The following is a 20,852-nucleotide window of genomic DNA, read 5'->3' on the forward strand; positions in this document are numbered from 1 at the left end:
TTATTTGTATATTTGGACTAAAAACACAACATTTATCCGTAATACATGCAGACATTGTTGCTGAAGAACTGCTTACCAATTTGCAGAGATGGATTCTATCAAATTTGCCTGCCTCCCCTTCTCATAAAGACAAAATTTTTCCAGTATTGATGTGAGCATAAAATACACAGCCAGGATGAGATTTTCATTATGCATTTGAATTTTAAATAAATATCATGAATAAGATTACATTAGTCTATTCAGAGTTCCACTTTTTAAAATCTAAAGCCATCACCAGCCAACTTAATGCTTTTGTATGTTGATGCTACTTTCTAGGTGTGTGAGCTGTAAGTTATGATGATGGTTAATAAATCCCTTATCAAAGCTTAAAACCATTAAGAGCAACTTTTGGGTTGCTAGGTTTTGAAAAATCTCTCAGGCTCTATTAAAAAAATCTATTTTATGATCAACCTATCAAGCATTTATTCATGGATTACCAACATTTCCAAGCACTTTACTACCAAGTAAACAGGATAAATACCAGGAAAGAGATTTTTCACAAATAGGCCAATGACTTGTTGAAGATTTAGACATGATGTGTAAATTATAGGGACAATGACTTATTAACCATTATTAAATATATTAGCGGGAACTTATAAACTTTTCTAAAAGAGTGTCTTACTAAGAGGTTGTGCCAATGTGTCACAGTGTTATTCTGTTCGGGAGCTGATTCTGATTCCCACTAACATAACACCTGGACTTGTATAATCAGCATGAAATGTATATGAACTAGAAGTAAAATAAAACGATATGCACAGTTCATTATCAATAATGTTTTTTTTAAAATCCTACACGTCTGAAGAGAAGCTTATGCTGAAACGATGTGAGCACACCTGAGGGATAAGTGTTGTGCAGAGGAAAAGATTACTGCCTCTCTATTTCTGTCCTGCAAAGCTCTTTAGCAGTCTTACCCTCGTGTGCCAAAGGCTGTGAGAATGAAGTGTGGGTGTTTGTGCGTACCTGTGAGACTTGTGCGAGTGGACAGACTCAACACTGTGTTCAACTGTCCTTCCCCTGAGCAGCCCCTGCTGCAGCGCATCCCTGATCACTCGGACCTGTTCCTGTGTGGATTTAACTTTCCTTCAGCAGGACTGAGGAAAACAACTGCAAACCAAGGAGAACATTCAGGATCAATAAAGACACCAGAGGAATACTGATCAAGATGTTGATCACCATGCTAACTGCCATGTACATGATGGTCAGAGTGGTAGAATCGGTAAGATGATTATGCTCATAGATGGCTTAAAAAATATCTTAATTGTTATTTCATTAAACTAGTACTCAAAAGTCTAGTATGTTTATCAAATGTCCAATTTTCTTTTAATGATGTGTGTTTGGAACTGAATTGCATTTTAATGTGATTTGCCATCAGTTGTTTTTGCTGTAACCATCACATCAAACTCACGCAGTGGGTTGCTAGTGTCAAAGATAAATCAGGTTTATATAGATGGCAACAAAAGGTGAATAGGATGATGCTAAAACAGGCTGTCAGTGTCAAATATTAATTAGGTTTATACTGAAAGCTTCCAGATGTAATTAATACAACATTTATCTCAGCTGAATATCTTAGTATGTTTTTTTTTTGTATTTTCCAATGGTCAGGTTTCTGTAAAGTGTTGAAAGTTTATAGCAAAAAATCAATTACCACCCAAAGAAAAACAGGCCTTCACATCTAGAGTCTGTAAAATGTAAGTTCTGATCACATTGAAAGGTCCTGACCTTCCTGTGTGAAGTGCCCTCAGATGACTTGTGCTGTGAAGACGCACTATATAAATAAACACAGAAAGAATAGAGATGACTAATGACGCGGTTTATCTTTCCCACTTTGACGCACATATTGTCACCTCTAATCCAACCTCATTTTCACTTACAGATAGGCATGCGATTTGCACAGCAACAGGAACCTTTGCCTTACATGGTGTCTCAGCCGCTGCCTTGGCAGGTTCACTCTGTGTCACACAGCCGGAGGAGCAGTAAAGCAGAAGAGGTTAGTTGGAACCAGATCTGTACCTCAGCATCGTTGCTGTAACACACAAAACCATGTTGACACACAAAGGCACTTGATTTCTTACAGTTAATTTAACTTGACTTCATACATGACTGAGTTATCACCTATAACCACATCCTTTCTTTCTTGTTGACACTGAGTGGCTCACATTTTCACAGCAATGTTGGTCGGTGGTTGACAAGCGACATCTTCCTGCAGTTTGTGGCTGCAAGTTTTACTCTTAAATTCGCCTTATTAATCCTCCGTTATCTGCTGGGGAGACAGAGCAGGTGGAAAGTTCAGCAGTCAATCTTGACTCAGCATGTGAGCGTATTAGCTGGTCACATGTTCCACGTTTGTCTCCTTGGAGGGCTGCACATGGAAGGAATGTGATTTACAAGACAGACATGACTTTTGGTGCCACTGCATTCAAAGAATATAAGTAAAACCTAATAATAAAAGTGAAATAATGTTGAGTTCAGGCCTTTTTGCCTCCAGTGAATCAGTATCAGTGAATCAACAACTTGAACTTGAACACAGATCAGGCTTTCACTATGAATTCCTGAGTAAAGAAGCACATTTCCAGTCCAGTGAACATATCTGATGCCCTGAGCATTAATATTTGTGCTCCACCTCTCTGTAGATTTGCTGTGCTGTTTTGTCAGTTTGGCACAACAGGTTTGAAGGTTACTTCTGCCCAAGAAAGATGAAGAAAAAAATAGACTAAAGCAGAAAGTGAACTTCTGGTGGTTAACTGAGCAGACAAACACCGAGATGAGAAAGGGACAGAACACATCAGCAGTAAGATGGTAAGCAGAGAGACAAAACAGAGAAAGTAGAGAAATGCTTATCATGTCTTAGAATGGCCACACTGTTAATTCCTAATAACTTCTCTGGTGAAAGAAGGAAAGAGTAGAGCTCTCCGACAAGGTGGTGGAGCCGGTGTGTAGGACTGATCACAGGCACAGAGCCAAACTGGCAGGTAAGCATGCTAAGCTGGTCCAGTCCTCAGCCTCTGGCTTCCCTGCCGCTGCTCTGCTTGAGCTGTAATCCCAATCAAGGGGATTTGTGTTTGAGGTCATTATTCTAACTCTAGATATATTGGAGACACACACACACACACACACACACAATGTGCAGTCACACATACGCAACCCACAATTGTTCCCTAAGTGCAGCACATTTTGTACAGTTCAGTGGAAGAATTTCACAACTCACGTGTGACTATCTCCTTTCATTGTGTTTGATTTTTGCACCGTCAGAGGCATGTGAACAATGTTTCAGCTCAGTTCCAGATAAGATTCCAACGCTGATAAATTTCATACCCGACTGCAATCTGATACATCTCGCATATGTCTGCACAACTGATACTGTCTTCTTCTTCCTGTCTGTGCCAGTGTGTGTCTCAGATTTACTGTGTCGTCTAACACTCGGCTGCTCTGTTTCATTTGCAGTTTGATGGCCTCAGGAGAAACAGCATAGGCGTGTATAGAAAGAGTAAGTAATTGTGTTAAATAGTCTGTTTAAATGCTGGCTATTTTTCTGCTGTGATGACTGGAATGACAAACTTGCTGAAACTTTGATTTGAATAACTGTCAAATTACACTTCATGAAAACTTAAATCAGAAAAATAGCCCGCTTCAATAAAGGCTAATATGTAAACCGTGTGTTTGAACAACCGTTACTACAGACTATGTCTCCATGGCTATTGCCTCTGCCTCTCTGGCTATCCCCTGTGTCCTATCGTGCTCAGACTCCAATGCCAGCAATGGGAATTGCACTGCACCTCCTGCTCCTCCGCTCAGCCCTGTTGAAGCTGAGAAGGCCGCTGCTACCATTCAGACCCATTTCAGGAAGTTTCAACAGAAGAAACAGAAGAACGGCAAGTAGACGGATGAAGAGGGAGGGTGGTGCTGATGGAACAAGTCTGAGAGACAGCAAGAAGAAAGTTTGGCCTGTGTGTATTCACCAAAAAATAGATGGACTCTGTGATGACATACACAAATGCATATGTATGTTCATATGCAAATGTACATACATTCAAATTTATTTATATCTCCCTGGACTAGTGATTCAGAATAAACAGTAACTTAGTTGACATTTGAAACACTGCTTATAATGCACTATTTAAAATTCTATGTGAACAGAAATGTGAATATACTGTATATCTGAATGGATAGTTTTGATGTGTTGTAAAGGCAGAGCGACCGTGAGAATGTGTGTGACTGTGAGCATGCTGTAATTTATATATTATTACTGTTTTGAGTGTGTAAATGTGGAAAAATAAAATCATTTGTCAACATTTCTGTTGTTTGACAAACTAAATTTGGTTCAAACATTTCAATAAACTCATCTGTCAGCATGTGTTGTTTCATAGCAGCATGTTGCCCTCTAGTGTTTTGATTAGTTTCTGAATCTCATTTTGAATGAGCAGTATATTTTCAATTCATAATGCAATAGTAGCCTCAAAACTCCACATTCAGGTTCTTGCTGTTCTTTTTTTTTTTTTTTTTTAAAGAATACGTTAATTTTTAAGTGGCTTTATGGAGGCACTGAATTAAATTAGATGCTCATTACTATAATTGTTGTAATCACAATTTTACAAAATAATAAGCGGCTGTTCGCTCATTCAGAGCAAAGCAGCAACCAATCAAATAACCTTGCTGCATTTGTCTTGATTGAAAAGATTTGATGAAAAGAAACATTATGAAGTAAAACTGGAGCTGAGCTAAAAACACTGTTTAAAATAAAATCTGCCACTACAGGAGAAACAAGATTATTTTACCGGTTGATTTTGAAACAAAATGACAGTATTAGAATTTTCTACAGTTTCATGGTTATAGTCTACACTTTGTCAATATTTAATCAAATAATTACCTGCCACTTAACTTTAAACACTTTGGATTTTTATAAGGGGCTGACAAGTTGAAGACAACGTAAACAATAAATGTTTAAATGCTCTTTTAAGCTCCCAAGCAGCAAATTTGTTGTATTTTGTTGTGTGTGGGTGGCACTGTCGCCTTTCAGAAAAAGAGTCCTGGGTTCAAATCTGTGTTTCTGTATGACGTTTGCATGTTCACTTCCAGCAACAGACATATAAAGTTGGTAATTCTAAACTGAGTTTAGCGTGCTTCGTGTCTCTCTCTCTCTTTATGCCAGCTGAAATAGACTCCAGCCTCCCTGTAACCCCATAAATTAATATTTTGTTGATTTTAAACCAGGCACTGAGGACAAAACTGAAGGTCTATTATGTAGATGACCTTCAGTTACATTTAGAATTCAGTGGTTTAACATGAAATTAAAGATCATATATATCAAAGGGTTGGTTCACAGTTTACCACTTGCGTGCAGATAGCCTTGGATTAGTTTGCACAGACTTAGACTTAACCTCGTAATTTTCACTTCCTCAGGCATGCAAGAGACACAAATGGAAGCTAATTTGTGGTCTCAGAGTATTCAATTTAAAACACCTAAATATTTGATGTTTGTCTTTCCTCAATCTATGTCCGCATTACTCTGAAATTCACAGACATTGCTGTTGCCATTTTTCATCTGAACCTCTTCCAGAAGAAACAGCTCCCATGAGGAAAGTTCATAGTAATCTTTGAGGATTTTAAACACATCAGGGTTAGAAGCTCCTTTATGAAATAGTCAGTGTAGCCCTTACCTTGTTGACATTACAGTAGAAATTGAAAGGTTTCATACAATTAATATCAAAAGCTACACGGTTCTAAAAAGACGAACAATATCATCACAGTTTATAAAAAGATAGCTTTATTGCACAAGGTGTTGAGTACTCTTTTTTCCGTTTTTGTTTGTTTTCATAGAAAAGAAAATGTAGAGTTAAACACAAGCAATTGCAAATTGAAGCAACATTTCCCCATAAAAGTTTAAGGAATAACCTCTGGATTTTTAAAATGTTTTCATTAACCCCCTTTTTAAATTGTTCAATTCACCATTTCCCTTTTTCTGTAATAACCAGCAAAATTTTCAGAACATGCAATGCTGCTGCCCCTCCCCCCAAAAATGGAATACTAAAAAACAAAACAAAAGCAAACTCTAAATTAAGCAACCTGTGAAAAAGTAAAAACCAAACAAAAAATTAAACAAAAATAAATAAAAAGGAGACAACGCAACCAAATGCCCTGTAAAGGAAGGAACCAAAATTGTTAACTATGCATGGTCCACTCTGACATGTTTTAACTGGTCCATAAAATCAAGATAAAGCAGTGTCTGTATAATTCTATAGTTTTTCATTAAGTCCTCTTCTGTTTCATTACAATAACTTCAGTTCAAAGTTTACATTGTGCCCTGGTTTTTAGTGAAGATGTCGAAAATAGTACTCATTTATACAAAACACTTTCCTATGTACACAAGTCTTCTATTATGGAGTAGAAATTATGTCGTATAGGTGGGCAAAAGGGTACAGTGATAGGGAGGGGGGGAGGGGCTCTGATTGGTTAGCGGATGTGGAAAAGGTCGGGAAAGTGAAACGTGAAGTTGGCCTTACAAACACAGGAAACGTCAGTTTGAAAGTATGCTGTTGTATTTTAAGGAAAAATCCACCCAAGAACACCTAGACATTGGAAATCATTTAAACATTGTTGAAAACTGGCTCAATAATAATAGAGCATCTAGCCCTAAGAGATCAACAAAAATAACAAATAATAGTTTCAAGTGCTACCGTCCATATATTTTTAGACTTTAGTTTATAATTATTTTAGCCATTATTATTTTGAATAATGGCAAAAAATGTATGCAACTCTTGACCCCTGTTGCCCTTTTATGCTCTTTAGTTGTGCAAGTATATGTTAAATACTAAACACTGAATATATTCAAATAATTGCTTGCTAAAAATTCCATATTTACTAACCATAATTCAGGTTTTCTTCACAAAGCCAATTAACACCAAAATGTAAACTGTAATATGGTTAGTCATTTCATTGCACTTTGCCTCGAAAACTACAAGTAACTGTTAGCTTTTCATGTAGTAGCAAGATTTCTCCCAATTCTGTGCAAAGCCTTAATAACCATTATCTGCCTGAGAGGACAAAAAACATAGTATATCATTCATCAAAGTGGATATGCGGTACTTTGTACTAGAGTGAAGTTGAAATCGGAAACAATGAAACATAAATTACACATCATAATAAAATATACCTCCTATGAATAATCTGGAAACATTTCTGATTGATAATTTACACAGAGCCCACGTAAGTTTATCAGAAGGTGGAATTTTCTTTAAAAACAGACACGACATTTACTTTGAGCAAACTGACAGAAGATCAGTGTTACACAGTAGAAGCAACTTCACTAAGAACTGGGGGAAGCAGGTTGGACAGAAGTTCATTTCATCACTCCAACCGATATCCATACAACCGGAGAAGGAGGCCAATGTTTCTGTAGTGAAAACAGGCCTGCCTCATTCCCAAACTCATGTTTTCTAAAGACAAGTATTTGCATAACTTGAAACATAAAGGTCAGAATGAAAGGCATCTTAACCATTAGCAGGAAAGCAAAATACATGTCCCTCCTGTCTGGTTTGAAAATAAAGGGGAGCATGAATACATTTATCAGCAGATATAATCTTACTGTGTGGTATGTTCATTGGTCTGCAGTCCTGGACTTTGGGGAGGACTCGCTATGACACAGATAAGAAACAGAAATACTTGTTGGTCTGTTTGTCGTCATGAATTATAAGTTCGGTAATGGCATTGAGTTTGTGAACACACCTTTGGAAGGTACAATACAACATAATACAAGAGGCTCACTTAATGTATAGGCTGTCCTTATTTACTGTTTTCTTTTTCAACACCACACTTTCTGCACTGAGCCATAGACCACAGTTAACCAGCGACACAATCTCACACTATATTTTGACTTTACTGTGCTTGTCCTTTCAGCTGCTACCTGCTGTGCAGGCGCTGCAGCCGGAACATTTACAAAATCACAAGGGCGTCGTCGTTATCATTCCTCAAACCTCAGTTTCACCATTTTAACTTTCTTTCACACCACTTCCTTTCTCTCCAAGATCTTCCGTCCATGGTTGTGCTACCCGTTTAAAACTTCCCTCTTCTTTTTCTTCTTCTTTCCTTCTTGCAGTTTTTCACTCTGAGCGATTGTCTTGTGATCTTTTATATATATTTTCAATTAGAACGGCTTTTATATTTCTCTGCTTTTTTCAATATTCATATATTTGCTATATATTTGAATAGAAATATATATGTACATACTTTTGAAAACAAACATATATCATATCTTTTTCTTTTTTCTATTGCGAGAGCCCTGATGTTAACGTTTTATCATTGCAAAAAATTTGGAGCAACTCTTCATTTTTTTTTTGGAACAATCTTTGTTATGGGATTAACCTTTGGGAGAAGAAATAATTAAAAAAAAAAGATACAGTACCATGCATAAAGCTAAAAATCAATTTCAGTGAGGTGGAGGGACTTGAAAAGACTCTTTTTAGTTTTGAAGACCACTTATTTCTTGTCTCTCTGCTACTCATATTCCTAACACTTGATCGCTCTGACTATAATCTCAAAGTCACTGTCCGTTCATAAATTCAAGATCATACAAATACGATATTTCTAATACATCTCTATAAATTTGCTGTATGTTGTTTCTCCATTCAAGTTGTCCTTGAACGTCACATAGCATTTCTGCCTGTCTGTGCATATCAGACCTCTTCTCTCAGTCTGTCTGTCTTTTTGACTAGCCGCTACGCTAGCAGTAGGTCACAGTGACACTGTATGGATATGATGAGGGACTGGGTGAGTCGACGTGAAGGTGGGGAAAGGACAGAAAGGGACAGAGGTGGAATAGGTAAAATGAATTAAGACAGAAGAATAATGGTATTGCGGCACCATGATGAATCATAAAAGGGTCTCTTCCTTCTTTCCTTTGAGGAAGTAGAGAGAAAAAGCAGGAACCTATTTCATATCATCTGCAAATTGCTCTCTTTTGAACCCACCTCTGCCTCAGTATTTTTCCACTTCCTAAGCCATCACAGTTAACAAAACAAAGTTAAAAATGTTGGCCCAAATTAGGATCATAGCATTACATCGTCATCATCATCACTGTCCCGTTTCCCCTTTCACAAGTACAAAATGAACAGTGGGGGGGAGGGGTTCAGTTTTGACACAGACGTCTGCCCGAGAGGTCAGCATACAGATTGATTTTTAAAAAGGTCCATTGTTGGTGTGTGCCTGCCACATGTATACATATATATTTACACATGTACACCCACATCCACACACACACACGCAGGCTTGTGAAGTTTTCTGTTACTTGGATCCATTCTAAGTTTTTCTTAGTGCACATGAGATTATATTTCCATCATCTGAAATATAAACAGAAAACCGATGAAACAAAAAAAGGGTTTGGATTCATCTTTCACTTAGTGATGCTTGACATTTTTTATCTTCTCTGCTTTGAGTCTGTTCAGAAAAGCATCAGTTAAGACCCCTATGCTGTCATCCATTGCATGTATAAGAAAATTCCCCTCGTCTCAAATCTGATATTGAGACCAAAGTCCTTCTACTGCCTCTAATGTATGAATCCACGATGAAGTAACCCCTCAGAGCCAGTGTAACACCAAGGCTGGTGGTTAATGCATACAGTAAAAGCATCTTGCCATGGCACAATGCTGTGATATGAGCTCCTTTTCCATCAGAGGCCAGAAAAGAAACATTTAAAAACCTAAATACCTTAAACACACATCTGTATGAAACTCAAGCAACCTGGTTCATTCTATGACTGTCTTGATGCAGAAAACAAGACAGTGCACGTGGAAAGCATTTTGTGCATAAGTACTGTACTGTGTCCTTGCCAGAAAATGAAAGTATGGAGTGAACAGAAAAATCATTTATCTTTTGGCAAGTGATTTCCAGGGTGACGAAATAAGAGAGAAAAATGACACAATAATAACAGAAAGCATTCAGGCAGAAAGAAAGGCAAACCCCTGTGCTGTGGAGACCCAAGTCTGACCCCTTCATACAGTAGTGTCAATGGGAACCCAAGCAGCCCCCTGCAGCCTGGCACAGCGCAGGCACTGACGGGTAAGCTGTGCATGTGTATGTTCCTCACCCCAATTTTCCATAGAGGCTCCAGGCAAGCGCTGGCTTGACCAGCATTCTATTAAGAGTTACAGTGACAGGCCGCAGTGATGGCAGGCTACACCAGTGTGTAGGACTTGGAGTAGGCCCCCGCCCCTCCATCCCTCTGCTTCTGCAGTCTGCCTAAGCCTGAGGAGCTGCTCTCCAGGAGAGAGTCTCTGGATCCTCCCATCTTGGAGGAAGATGAGGAGGCACCTCCAGGGGTCCCTCCTGTGGCCCCTACTGCCCCACCTCCACCGGAGGATGATGATGCCCCAGCAGCTGCAGCAGTAGCAGCAGCAGCTGCCGCTGCACTCTGGGCCACCGAGGCAGAGGAGCCAGGCATGGTGAGAGTCCTCTGGGGAAGTGTGGAGCTGCTAGAGCTAGCAGACGCTCCTCCACTTCCACTACCTCCACCACCCCCTGTCGCTCCTCCAGAGGAAGCCCCGGAGGAAGTGAGGTTGGACAGGCCAGAGTGGCCCATAGTTAGGGCCTGCTGCTTTGCCGAGTCCATAGTCACATGACGGCCCTGGGTGTGGTATGCCCGTTGGGCCAGGCCACGAATAGAGGCTTCACGTGGTGGAACCACTGGACATGGGTCATGATGCTCTGACTGCTTTCGGAAAAAGGGATCAGACTTCATGTAGAGGGGTAGGTTGCAGTAGTCACCTGGAGGAGAAAAGTAAAGTGTAATGCATCTACAATGTCCTGAAAAAGTCAAAGGCTATAATTGACACTATTCGTAGAGGTGCTTACTACTTAACACATCTGGCAACATTATGGGTTTCACACAAGTCCCCTGTAAAAGTAGTTAGTATGTATATTATTGTATAATGATTATAGGTATGTACCATAGTTTTAGTACATTTTAGTTATCTATAGAACACAGCCACATAACTTAAAGTCTGATACTGAGGTATTCATAAGACATTTTAAACCTTTCCTGTTTCAATTTCATATGCCAAGGAAACACTAAAATAAAATATTGTGCTTTGCAGCAACCACTCACTCTTGGCGCGGTGTGGAATGGGCACAGCTACATTCTTGCCACGGTCATAGTCCTGGGGTTTGGGTGGCGAGGCAGTGAAACGGCAGATACCGGGTTCTGACGGTGTGCTCATGGACGTCATGCTGTCTGCATTGTCATTGGTACCTGTGGTCATCTGATCAGATGAGCTGTCAGAGATAAAGCACTCTGTAATCTCAAATTTGGCATGTTGCAGATGTTCCTCCAGCTTGGCATGCTCGTACGCTCTTGCCAGCTCCTCGTAGGTGGAGGAGGCACTCTCTGTCGACACCATGCTGTTGCGTCCCTTATCTGTCGAAGAGAAAGAAGAAGAAATGAAGCACATTTTATGCAGGTTTATACTGATATGTAGCCTCACATTCTCATGTAATTTTGAAAGATCTCCATTACATGTACGTGTTACGGGCTGAGTTGATGCCTGTGTACTAACCTGTGTCCTGTGAGAGGCTGGCACTGTAGCTGTCACTCTCTGTGACAGTGATGCCATGCTGGGAGCCAACTGTGCGCCAGTCTGAGGTGAGAGTTCGGGCTGGCGTAGACGCCTGGCACTTGGTCAGAGTCCACTGACTGGAGTAACGGTTCCTGATGCTGTGAGCCGACTTAACACTCTTCCTCGACACTGGGTCTGGTGGTAAACGGACAAAAAAAATAAGAAGGACGGGCACAGGGGCAGAAAAAAGAACAAGCACTTGTAATAAACTGATCCATCTAAAGCCTAACCCCACAGAGGATTCCAGCAGTCCTGGAAACAATGCATATGCGATGACAAACATCTTATAGATCTACTAATAAGATAACATTTACTAAAAATCAGAGCATGGATACAAAAGAAATTTTTCACCACATACTGCATCTACTAGGAATAAAGCATTTGCACTACACTCTACTCAGTTGATAGCATTCGCTGATAAACTTTAAAATGAAATAAGAGCACATACTGGTTCCTGGTCTGATGTCGGACATGTCGATCAAAGGGCCGGTGTTCTGGATGAGGGCAGGATGATGGACAGATACACCGGTGCAGAAGCTTTGAGGATTCCCAGTTTGGTTGAACTCTGTGTCTGTCACAGGGATAGTAGCCTTGTCCTCACCTGGTAGATAAAGAATGATTGTAAGTCAGTAAATGAACAAATACCTAACACCTCTGCTGATAATATGTTTCATGCAGTGACATGTTAACCTCATGCACTGTGCAGACATGTGAACACACAACAACTCTCTGTCTCTCTCTCACCAATCTGCTTGATGCCTTCTTTGTCCTCAATTAGCAGCTGCACTCTGGGGATGTCGATGTGTAACCGTGGGCCCTGAGGAGGTCCTTTAACTGGGGTGTCAAAGCTGCGGTTGTTTTTACTAATCCAGAGATGCAGACAAGCACACATCATTCACCATTTTTAAATAAAGAAGTAAAATGTGCATTCATGAAGTGGATTTTGAGCTACGCTTAATAATATTTCTGACTGATTTTGTCTTACCTGATTAACATCTCTGCCAAGCTTTTGGCATCTAGAGAGAACAGAGGATATAAACAATTATTTCTATTTTTCTGACAAACAAACCAGTCTTTGAAAATAAAGGCAACTCCAGAGACTTAATTCAACATTCTCTCTGAAGCCTGCCTCTGCTTCAGGAATCTCTCTGAACACTGGTTCGCTCTTCTTGCCAGTTCTTTCCTAACTTGTCTCCTCCCCTCTCCTCTCACCTCTTAATCTCTTCAGCCTCTTTTCTTTGCGTTTCTTGCGAATGATGAAGAGCAGTGCAACACCAAGAGTGACCAAGATCACAGGACAGCCGATAGAAAACAGCTTCTTGACATCGTCATTCTTTTCCAGGGGGGATTTAATTGGAGGAATTGTGCCTGTACACACCAAGCAGGAGAGGAGATTAGTTATTGCTCTTTCATGACAATATTAAAGCAGTAGACAATACCATTTATCAAAATAGAATACCAAACTAACAGCATCTTCTACTCACTGCCATTATAGTCCAGTGTTGCAAACTGGGAGCTCTGGTTGCCACAGCCAGCACTGTTGCACGCTTTCATCTTCAACTCATACCAGGTGGCCTCACGCAGTTCTGCCAGGAACACATCTGTGGTGGCATTGGTACGCACATTCTGCCATGTCCACGTACCTGCACAAGAACACACGGCAATCTTAGGTCTCTTTCCATTACCAAAGGTCTCCTCTTATATCTAATTCATTTAACTAAGGGTTGTCATTTCTCCATTCGATTTGCTGCAGAACACTGTAAAACACTCATAATTCCTCAAAACTGAAAGAGGACTGACAAACCTTTTGGTCTAAATTCGAGTGTGACGGCGCTGATTGGACAACCTCCACTGGCCCAGCCCTGCAGGTTGAGGCGGGCGTGGCTAGAGTTGATGTGGGTGAAGACAGGCTGATCTTTGTTGAACTGGGGCTCTATAAAAGCAGCAAAATCACGATTCAGATCTATTAAAATGCTGTGAAATTTCACAGGTAATTGTGGAACATTAGTAAACAAATACAGGCCTAAATAATTTTGCAACAGCAATGGTAACTGAACAATGTGCTTCTGTAAAATTGCTAGAAACATATGCAGAGGTGGTGTCAAAAACATAAAATTTAATGAATATCCTTTAATTATAATCATCAGTATAGATTTTTAAAATTAAATCAGATTCAGTCACAGGTAAAAGAAAATAACTTATCTGTGAGACAAGACATGGCGTTTTCTAATTTTTTGATTTAAATTGTTAGAATGTGGAGAAGATGTGTTCTTAAACTGCTAATCTGATCTGTTCTGTATTATTTTTATACATAACGATGAATTTGCACATTGCAATTTTGTTCTTAAGCAATGTGATAATGCATGGCACTTTTATTTCACTTATTTTTTATTCAGGATGTTTGTTATTTTATTGTCGTATGAGTGGTATGCGTTGTCTATGCAACAGACCCCTCTGTTAAAGGCAAACTTCTCCAACAGGAGACTAATAAAGACACCTTGACCTTAAACAAGGACCATCCATCCATCCATCCATCCATTATCTATACACCGCTTAATCCTCACTAGGGTCGCGGGGAGGAGGCTGGAGCCTATCCCAGCTGACTCGGGTGAAGGCAGGGGACACCCTAGACAGGTCGCCAGTCTGTCGCAGGGCTACATACAGAGACAAACAATCACTCTCACATTCACACCTACGGGCAATTTAGAATCATCAATTAACCTCAGCATATTTTTGGACTGTGGGAGGAAGCCGGAGTACCAGGAGAAAACCCACGCATGCACAGGGAGAACATGCAAACTCCATGCAGAAAGATCCCGGGAAAGCCGGGACGCAAACCAGGGACCTTCTAGCTGCAAGGCGAAAGTGCTAACCACTACGCCACTGTGCAGCCAAACAAGGACCAACCATACAATTTTTAATTTGTTTTTTTTTTTTTTTTAGAAAAATGGAGCATATACAAGAGCCAAAGTCCAAGAGAAAACCACTGACTATATTAAGGCCAAAAATCCAGAAAGTGAAGCTTGATACCTTGACTTTGAATCTACAGTTTCAAAAATCTGATGATTGGATGAAGGCATATATATTACAGGTTTTTCATTGGTTCTAATGTCCTTGAAACTGTTTGATGAATGCTATATATCTAAAGCTGCATATTGAATACACTGACTGCATCACAGAGAACTCTTACATGTGGCCAATTTTCTGATGAAATTTTTTTATCTTTCTATTCAAAATTCTGTTTTCTGACTGATTACATCTCCTTCTGCTTTGTGAAAATACGCATTTAATGTATACTTTTCATTTATATATATGCACACAGTCCTTTCTTTCATTCTCTATTCCACCTCCTCACCTCGTCCATGGGTTTTTGCCTCTATGATCTCACTGATGCGTCCGGCTCCAACACTGTTCTTTGCGGCCAGCTTGACTTTATACCAGGTCCCACAGCGCAGGTTGTCCAGTTTGAAGGAGCGCTCACTGGAACTGATGAAAACATCTTTCCATTCCTCTGTGTTGTCTACTGAGTACTGCAGCACAAAACCTGCATACAAAGAAAGACACTGTGAATATAATACTCATACCTCTGTGCAGCACGTTTCTCTTAGCATTCTGACATCTGTACCTCTACTGACCACTAGATGGCACTATATGACTGTACTTCTCTTGCCCAGTAAAACCCCAGTTGGAGGACAGTCTAGCAGCTCTGTCATTGCCGCCATTAGTTACCTACAAACCCCAAGACTGGGATGGCGCTGACTGAGCATCTATGCAAATGAGAGTATGCAATATGGTGACTGTTTTTATAATCAGCTGCCTCGGAGAGCCAACTCCCTCCTGCTCTGAGACACTTTCCATCTAATCTCTGTCTGTCTTTCCGTCTGTCTGTATATAATTATGCATATATGGATGTCTCCCTCTCTGTGTTTCTTTGTACTCTTTGTACCGTCTTTTTTTTCTCACTCTCTCGCTGACAGATGGTGCGACAGAGTCCAAAACATTAAAAGGGTTAACATGTGCAGCTAGAGCAGTGTTTGTAAGTTTTATAGTCACCCTCTGTCTGTCACAGAACAGAAGAGGACACAGCAGAACATAACAGAAGATAGCAGAGAGAACAGTACAGAACAGTACAATAACAGACTAGAACAACACAATAAGAGGCTACTGTGGAGCAGATTAGAACATAACATCAATTGTCAGTGCAACATTATCAGCCTACAGGATTTGTTCATCAGCTTATTTTTATTTTATCCTCACAAAAGCTGCAAAAATGTCACATAATCAGCTGAGACTTTTTTTTAAAGATAAAAAAAATACACTAACATGTTTTATCTGAAATCTACAGATGCCACTGCAGTGAAAATGTAGGAGATGCTTGTTGGAGCACTGTGCAGATGGCTTCACAGACAGGCAGGCATTCTGGTATACATACGAGATACACACATAGGTTTCATGGATATGAGACACTGCATGACGTCTGCAAATACTAGTTGGTGGTGCACTATTATTGTGCAAAGCTGCACATCCAACACTCACAGTTTGCACTAAAGTTTATATTACTTCATATTTCCTTGTGCACAATGCCTGGCTGTAAGTGTCTTTCTTTCAGTCTTCCAGGCAGTCCACATGAACCACACAAAAACACTCTGCTTGCTTTTGGAGGGTTTAAAATGTACCGGTACTTCATGTCATGGTTAAAAGAGCTGTGATTGAATGAGAGCTCATGAAATTTTCTTCAAATTTTTGCTGCCATTTCTTTTGTAATTACATTAGGTACAAAAAGTCTTCCTGGGTGCAGTTATGTCTTAAGGAATTATAGCAAAATCGATACACGTCTGGTATTTGATAGTGTTATAAAGATATAAAGAGCAGGAAGGAGTCAGACTGATGACCCTGCAACACCCTCATACTGAAATTCCATTTGCATGCAGGGCCCACTCAGGCAAACACACCATGGTCAGCCTTTCACACAGATCACCAATAATCAGATAATCAAACAGACATAGAGTTAACAGGGAAACACAAATCCAGGGCATCATTCAATTACCTAATAGTATGCACACTGACTATGTGTCAGGTAAAAGACAAAACAAAGACCAACATTGGGGTAAATGAAGATATGTCAGGTATGACTGCAGTAGAGAACACAAAAGTGACATGAGTATACAGGGGGATGGACAGAAGCATGGCTTTCTTCAGTAGGGCCACATACCTCTAATGGAGCTACCTCCATTGTCTCCTGGTATCCAGGCCAGAGTGATGGAGGAGGTAGAGGTTGTGGAGACGGTTAGACGAGGCTGGTCTGGAGGAACTGAGAAAGAGAAGCAAAGAGTTAACTGTACAAGTGCACCTGTACTTGCAGTACCACAGACTGGACTTGTAATAAATTCTTTCTGACACAGAGAAGTGTTTTGGTAGTTGTATTTTCCTACCTTGTACCAAAAGGTTCACTATAATAGTGTCAAAGCCCAGCGTGTTGGTGGCTGTGCAGGTGTAGTATCCAGAATCTTCAGCTTTGACAGAGCGCAGCACCAGTGTCCCATTGGCCAGAATGAGACGCTGTCCATCTAGAGATAATGGGATGGCTGTGTCCTCGCTAATAGAAAAGGAAGGAAAAAGAATCTTGACAGGGCATCCTTAGACTTATTTGACTGCGTATTATGTTTAAATTCTTAGAAGTGCTAGGTAGCATTGTCAGATCATTCAGCAGCATAGAATTATCTGACTGCATCTATTATCATTCTGCTATGACTTGTTTGGATTTCTTTATACCATTTACAATTATACTGGAGGGAGCGAAGGGAAGGATGCAGCCACTGTGTCCCCTCGAAATAGTGATGGAGAAATAGTTTTAGTGGAGCATTTACACACAGGAAGGCAAGCACTGTCATTAATGCGGTTAATTCACTAAAAAAAACACTAGCAATTCAAATCCTTGATAAAATTGACATTTTCATTGTGGCATCTTGCCCAGCTGGAAGTTGCTGATCCCTGTCGTGAAGGACATTTTTAAAAAATGGCAACACATAGCAGAAGCTGGGGCAATGCAATGTGTTCGGTGGATATTTTGTGTTGTTCATACTAAACTTGAGATCTAGGTTTGTGTTGACAACTGTAGAGTTTTATTTTCTAAAGATGCACTACATTTATGACATCATTCTGTTGCTGAACCAACCAGATACTTTAACAATAATTATTCTGAAGGGAATCCCAGCAAGACACACTCAGCTCCATATAACACTTCTCAGTGGAATTCTCACCTGTCTTTGGTCCATTTTATGGTTGGTGTAGGTTCTCCTACTGAGCTACAGGGCAGTCGCACCTCTTTCATCCAAGGAGTGGTCACTGTGCCCCCGAATGACAGGATTTTGGCTGGAGCTGGTGGAGAATAAAGGAAGAAATATAAAAATCTAATTTGTATAAAGGCAGAGAAATTGAATGAAAAGAGTATTAGAGCTCACAGTGTTAGGACTTAATCAGACCATAATACAAGATAATAAAGTCATCAATATACCAATCAGCTATTCTTATCATTGTCAAAGTAGCTATTTTCAAACCAAACAAACATCCCACATGTTTTGAAGCAATATATTGATATGGTTAATATGAAATTCATGCATGAATTGAGTTGTTGTCTTTCAATAAGAAGGATTAACTACAAGAAAAGACTTATTGTATTTTCTGAGTTACACTTGAAAAGGAATCTGTGTTAAATGTGACATTGTCCAGCAAAGAATAGAGTATGAATACGAATATAAGACAGGGCAAAGAATGAACAGAGAGGACATGAAAAAACATCCATCCATTCAGGCACATAACCCTCCTATTCTCCGTCACCCCTCCACCCGCTCTCTGTCGCTCTTTCTTCCTCAAGCTTGCTGTCTTTATGCTAGTGCTCTAGTGCACTTACGTTAAGGTTGAATGAAGTATTGAGTGGGAGAGCCTGGAGGACACTGCCTTTTACAGCTGCCGATCAGCTGACGCACACATCCATAGGAGCACGCACTAACAAACCTTTGCACCCAGGAGTCAAAGGAATGAGCAGATAAAGGAAAGGATAACATGGTGGAAGTGCACTCTATTCATTCTTACCCCCTTATTCTTCCCATCTTTTAATCCAAGGCCTATTGATTTAACTGCCATCTTCATTTTCTTAAACACTCTGCATCTCTGTTGTCCTGCATATTAGTTAGCTCTCCTCCTGTTGTGTCATTTCCTCTCTTCTTTTGTTTTTTGACACCTGCTGTACTCCTTTTGCCCCCCCTCTTGTCATTTCCCTGTTTGAGGGCAGTTTATCTGATGCCCTCTGAACTCTGAAATCAACAGCACACCTCTATAAAGTCAAAAACAGAAAGAGAAGCTGGAAGACACGGGATACAGGCTTCAGGTTAAACTGAAGAAGCCCTGTGAATGATAGTATTAACATCCATTCATATTTACGAGTGTGATATGTTCATAAGTCAATCAGTGTTCAATCGTTTTTAAGATCTTGAGAAAGATTTTCAACTACTACTTCGCAAGATTTTTCTCATTAACAATTGGGTGAATCACAATTGCCAATGGCTCTGAAGTATAGTGTTGGTATACAGTTAGTTCTGATAGAATGCTATCAAAACTAACAAATACCAAACATAAACAGCTGGCAGATGACAACTGAAATGTCTTCAAAAACCAAAAACAGAAGCCCAGTTGCCTTTCACTGAAGCTTTTTGGAAAATACACTGTTGTCCCATTCACGAAACAGCTGATTTAGCAATGTGTAGGTCAGAAAAACCTTCAGGTCTCTAAGTGAAAGTCTGTCTTAAATCGTTTGGACATCAAAACTTTTTTCAAAATCTACATAAAGCTTTAACTGTATTTCAATATGATGACATTTACAAATGCATCCAAATAAAGCCATACTTTACAAATAATTTCTTTTAGCTTCTTTTAGCACTTCAAGTAGTATAAATTGTCTGAGGGACTCACTTTTGGTTGTACATACAATATAAAATTTTAATGCACTTTATGTTGGATGTTCTCTATTCATGCCTCTCCCTTACATTCAGCAACTCACCCTTGGCTGCTGGCTCCACAGTGACCTTATCACTGAAGTTACCCCGACCTGCAGTGGTGACAGCTGCAGCCCAGATCAGGTACTGCTGCCGGTGGTTGAGGTGGGTGATTCGGTAAAAGAGCAGCTCCGGATTGGCTTCATACTCGCTTGGCAGCTGGGAAAAAACATGAATGAGGGGAAGCAAGGTGTTAATCTGGGAAGACAAATCTGAGACTGTGCTAAAATCCTTTCACTTGGGTTTGTTGCTTACTTTTATCATTTAGTAAAAACAAGCAGCAATACATATAGGACACATAACTACAAAAAAACAAACAAAAAAGAGTATTGTCAACTTTAAAAAAAAGATTCTCACGAAAAACTGGTTTAAAACTGTAAATTTCCTGTAATTCTATGGTCCTGCTAGTGGGTTTGAAAAGGCATATTATCTGTTAAAAAAAAAAAAAAAAAAGTCAACATTACACCCTTTACCAGAGAAAGAAACAGTTTTCACCTTTGATGGTCAGCCATGAACTACTCATCTGTGACATACCATTTTGTCAGCACAATTATCCAAATCTAAGCTTGAGTTCATCAAAATCCCTTTATTCTACATGTCTCATTTAGGCATTTGCAAAAAATAAAACACTTGCACCAACCAGATTCTGTAAAAAAAACTAAAATTACACAGACTTTGGTGCAACTGTGAAGCTGTGATTGACTTTGCTGCAACCAAAGGTTATGTGCCTATAGAATCAGGCACTTGAACTGACATATGCTTATTGCATTATGACTTTGTTATACTGTACAAAATACATTTTGGAGTTCTTTCTATTCCTTTCTATTGTTGTGCTCTTTCCACAGAGGTGCAGGGCTTTATGATGTGGTGGAAAAATTTGATGGGAGCAAAAAACACCCAGAACCTGCTTGAGGTTAGGACGTTTAACTTAAAAAAAGTACATTACATCACACAGAAGACTCAGTATAAAGTAAAATGTTCAGGATGCCAAAGACAAGATCACTTTTCCAGAGAGGCCTCATTCTACTGGGAACCAAGCCCTATGTCCTCCTCACAATTTTGTAGAAGTGAAGTAGAGATCAGGAAGGGATGGGAGGGAGATGGATTTAAGGATATATAAGGCAAAACTGTCAGGAAAGACGAGGCTGGAGGGAGGGTGAGG

The 20,852-nt window shown here is 39.8% G+C and overlaps 2 protein-coding genes across 4 annotated transcripts in view; one reads left to right on the forward strand and one right to left on the reverse strand.

Moving 5' to 3' along the window:
• The first annotated feature begins 989 nt into the window (after window positions 1-989).
• Window positions 990-5,146, forward strand: LOC118469524 (uncharacterized). Of its 2 annotated transcripts, none has more exons than XM_035942825.2 (4): window positions 990-1,255; window positions 1,913-2,026; window positions 3,481-3,523; window positions 3,717-5,146. In XM_035942825.2, the coding sequence occupies exons 1-4, from the start codon at window positions 1,202-1,204 to the stop codon at window positions 3,914-3,916; spliced, it is 411 nt and encodes a 136-aa protein (XP_035798718.1). In that variant the 5' UTR covers window positions 990-1,201; the 3' UTR covers window positions 3,917-5,146. The 2 variants fall into 2 exon arrangements, with proteins under 2 accessions (XP_035798718.1, XP_035798719.1); XM_035942826.2 differs by having other exon boundaries at window positions 999-1,255; window positions 3,780-5,146.
• Window positions 5,147-5,777: 631 nt separating this feature from the next.
• The window catches only part of LOC111587747 (cell adhesion molecule DSCAML1), a 108,479-nt gene continuing 93,404 nt past the window's right edge, over window positions 5,778-20,852 (reverse strand). For both annotated transcript variants that reach the window (XM_023297845.3, XM_023297838.3), the window contains exons 22-35: window positions 19,696-19,849; window positions 17,900-18,017; window positions 17,072-17,235; window positions 16,852-16,950; window positions 14,995-15,183; window positions 13,444-13,572; window positions 13,124-13,282; window positions 12,852-13,007; window positions 12,625-12,655; window positions 12,384-12,502; window positions 12,088-12,240; window positions 11,580-11,774; window positions 11,132-11,440; window positions 5,778-10,791 (exon numbers count right to left, since the gene is read on the reverse strand). In XM_023297845.3, coding sequence (XP_023153613.2) covers window positions 10,202-10,791; window positions 11,132-11,440; window positions 11,580-11,774; window positions 12,088-12,240; window positions 12,384-12,502; window positions 12,625-12,655; window positions 12,852-13,007; window positions 13,124-13,282; window positions 13,444-13,572; window positions 14,995-15,183; window positions 16,852-16,950; window positions 17,072-17,235; window positions 17,900-18,017; window positions 19,696-19,849 — 2,565 coding nt within the window. In that variant the 3' untranslated portion in view covers window positions 5,778-10,201. The remainder of the gene's footprint in view (window positions 10,792-11,131; window positions 11,441-11,579; window positions 11,775-12,087; window positions 12,241-12,383; window positions 12,503-12,624; window positions 12,656-12,851; window positions 13,008-13,123; window positions 13,283-13,443; window positions 13,573-14,994; window positions 15,184-16,851; window positions 16,951-17,071; window positions 17,236-17,899; window positions 18,018-19,695; window positions 19,850-20,852) is intronic.

This window comes from Amphiprion ocellaris, chromosome 7, assembly GCF_022539595.1.
Source record: "Amphiprion ocellaris isolate individual 3 ecotype Okinawa chromosome 7, ASM2253959v1, whole genome shotgun sequence".
NCBI classification, from domain to species: Eukaryota; Metazoa; Chordata; class Actinopteri; family Pomacentridae; genus Amphiprion; species Amphiprion ocellaris.

Bases quoted from the DNA above. Each gene is read 5' to 3' on its own strand.
- LOC118469524 (XM_035942825.2), top strand. From the start codon at position 1,202: ATGTTGATCACCATGCTAACTGCCATGTACATGATGGTCAGAGTGGTA. The intron at 2,027-3,480 runs GTTAGTTGGAAC...TTTCATTTGCAG, and splicing joins GGAGCAGTAAAGCAGAAGAG to TTTGATGGCCTCAGGAGAAA. The intron at 3,524-3,716 runs GTAAGTAATTGT...CCGTTACTACAG, and splicing joins CATAGGCGTGTATAGAAAGA to ACTATGTCTCCATGGCTATT.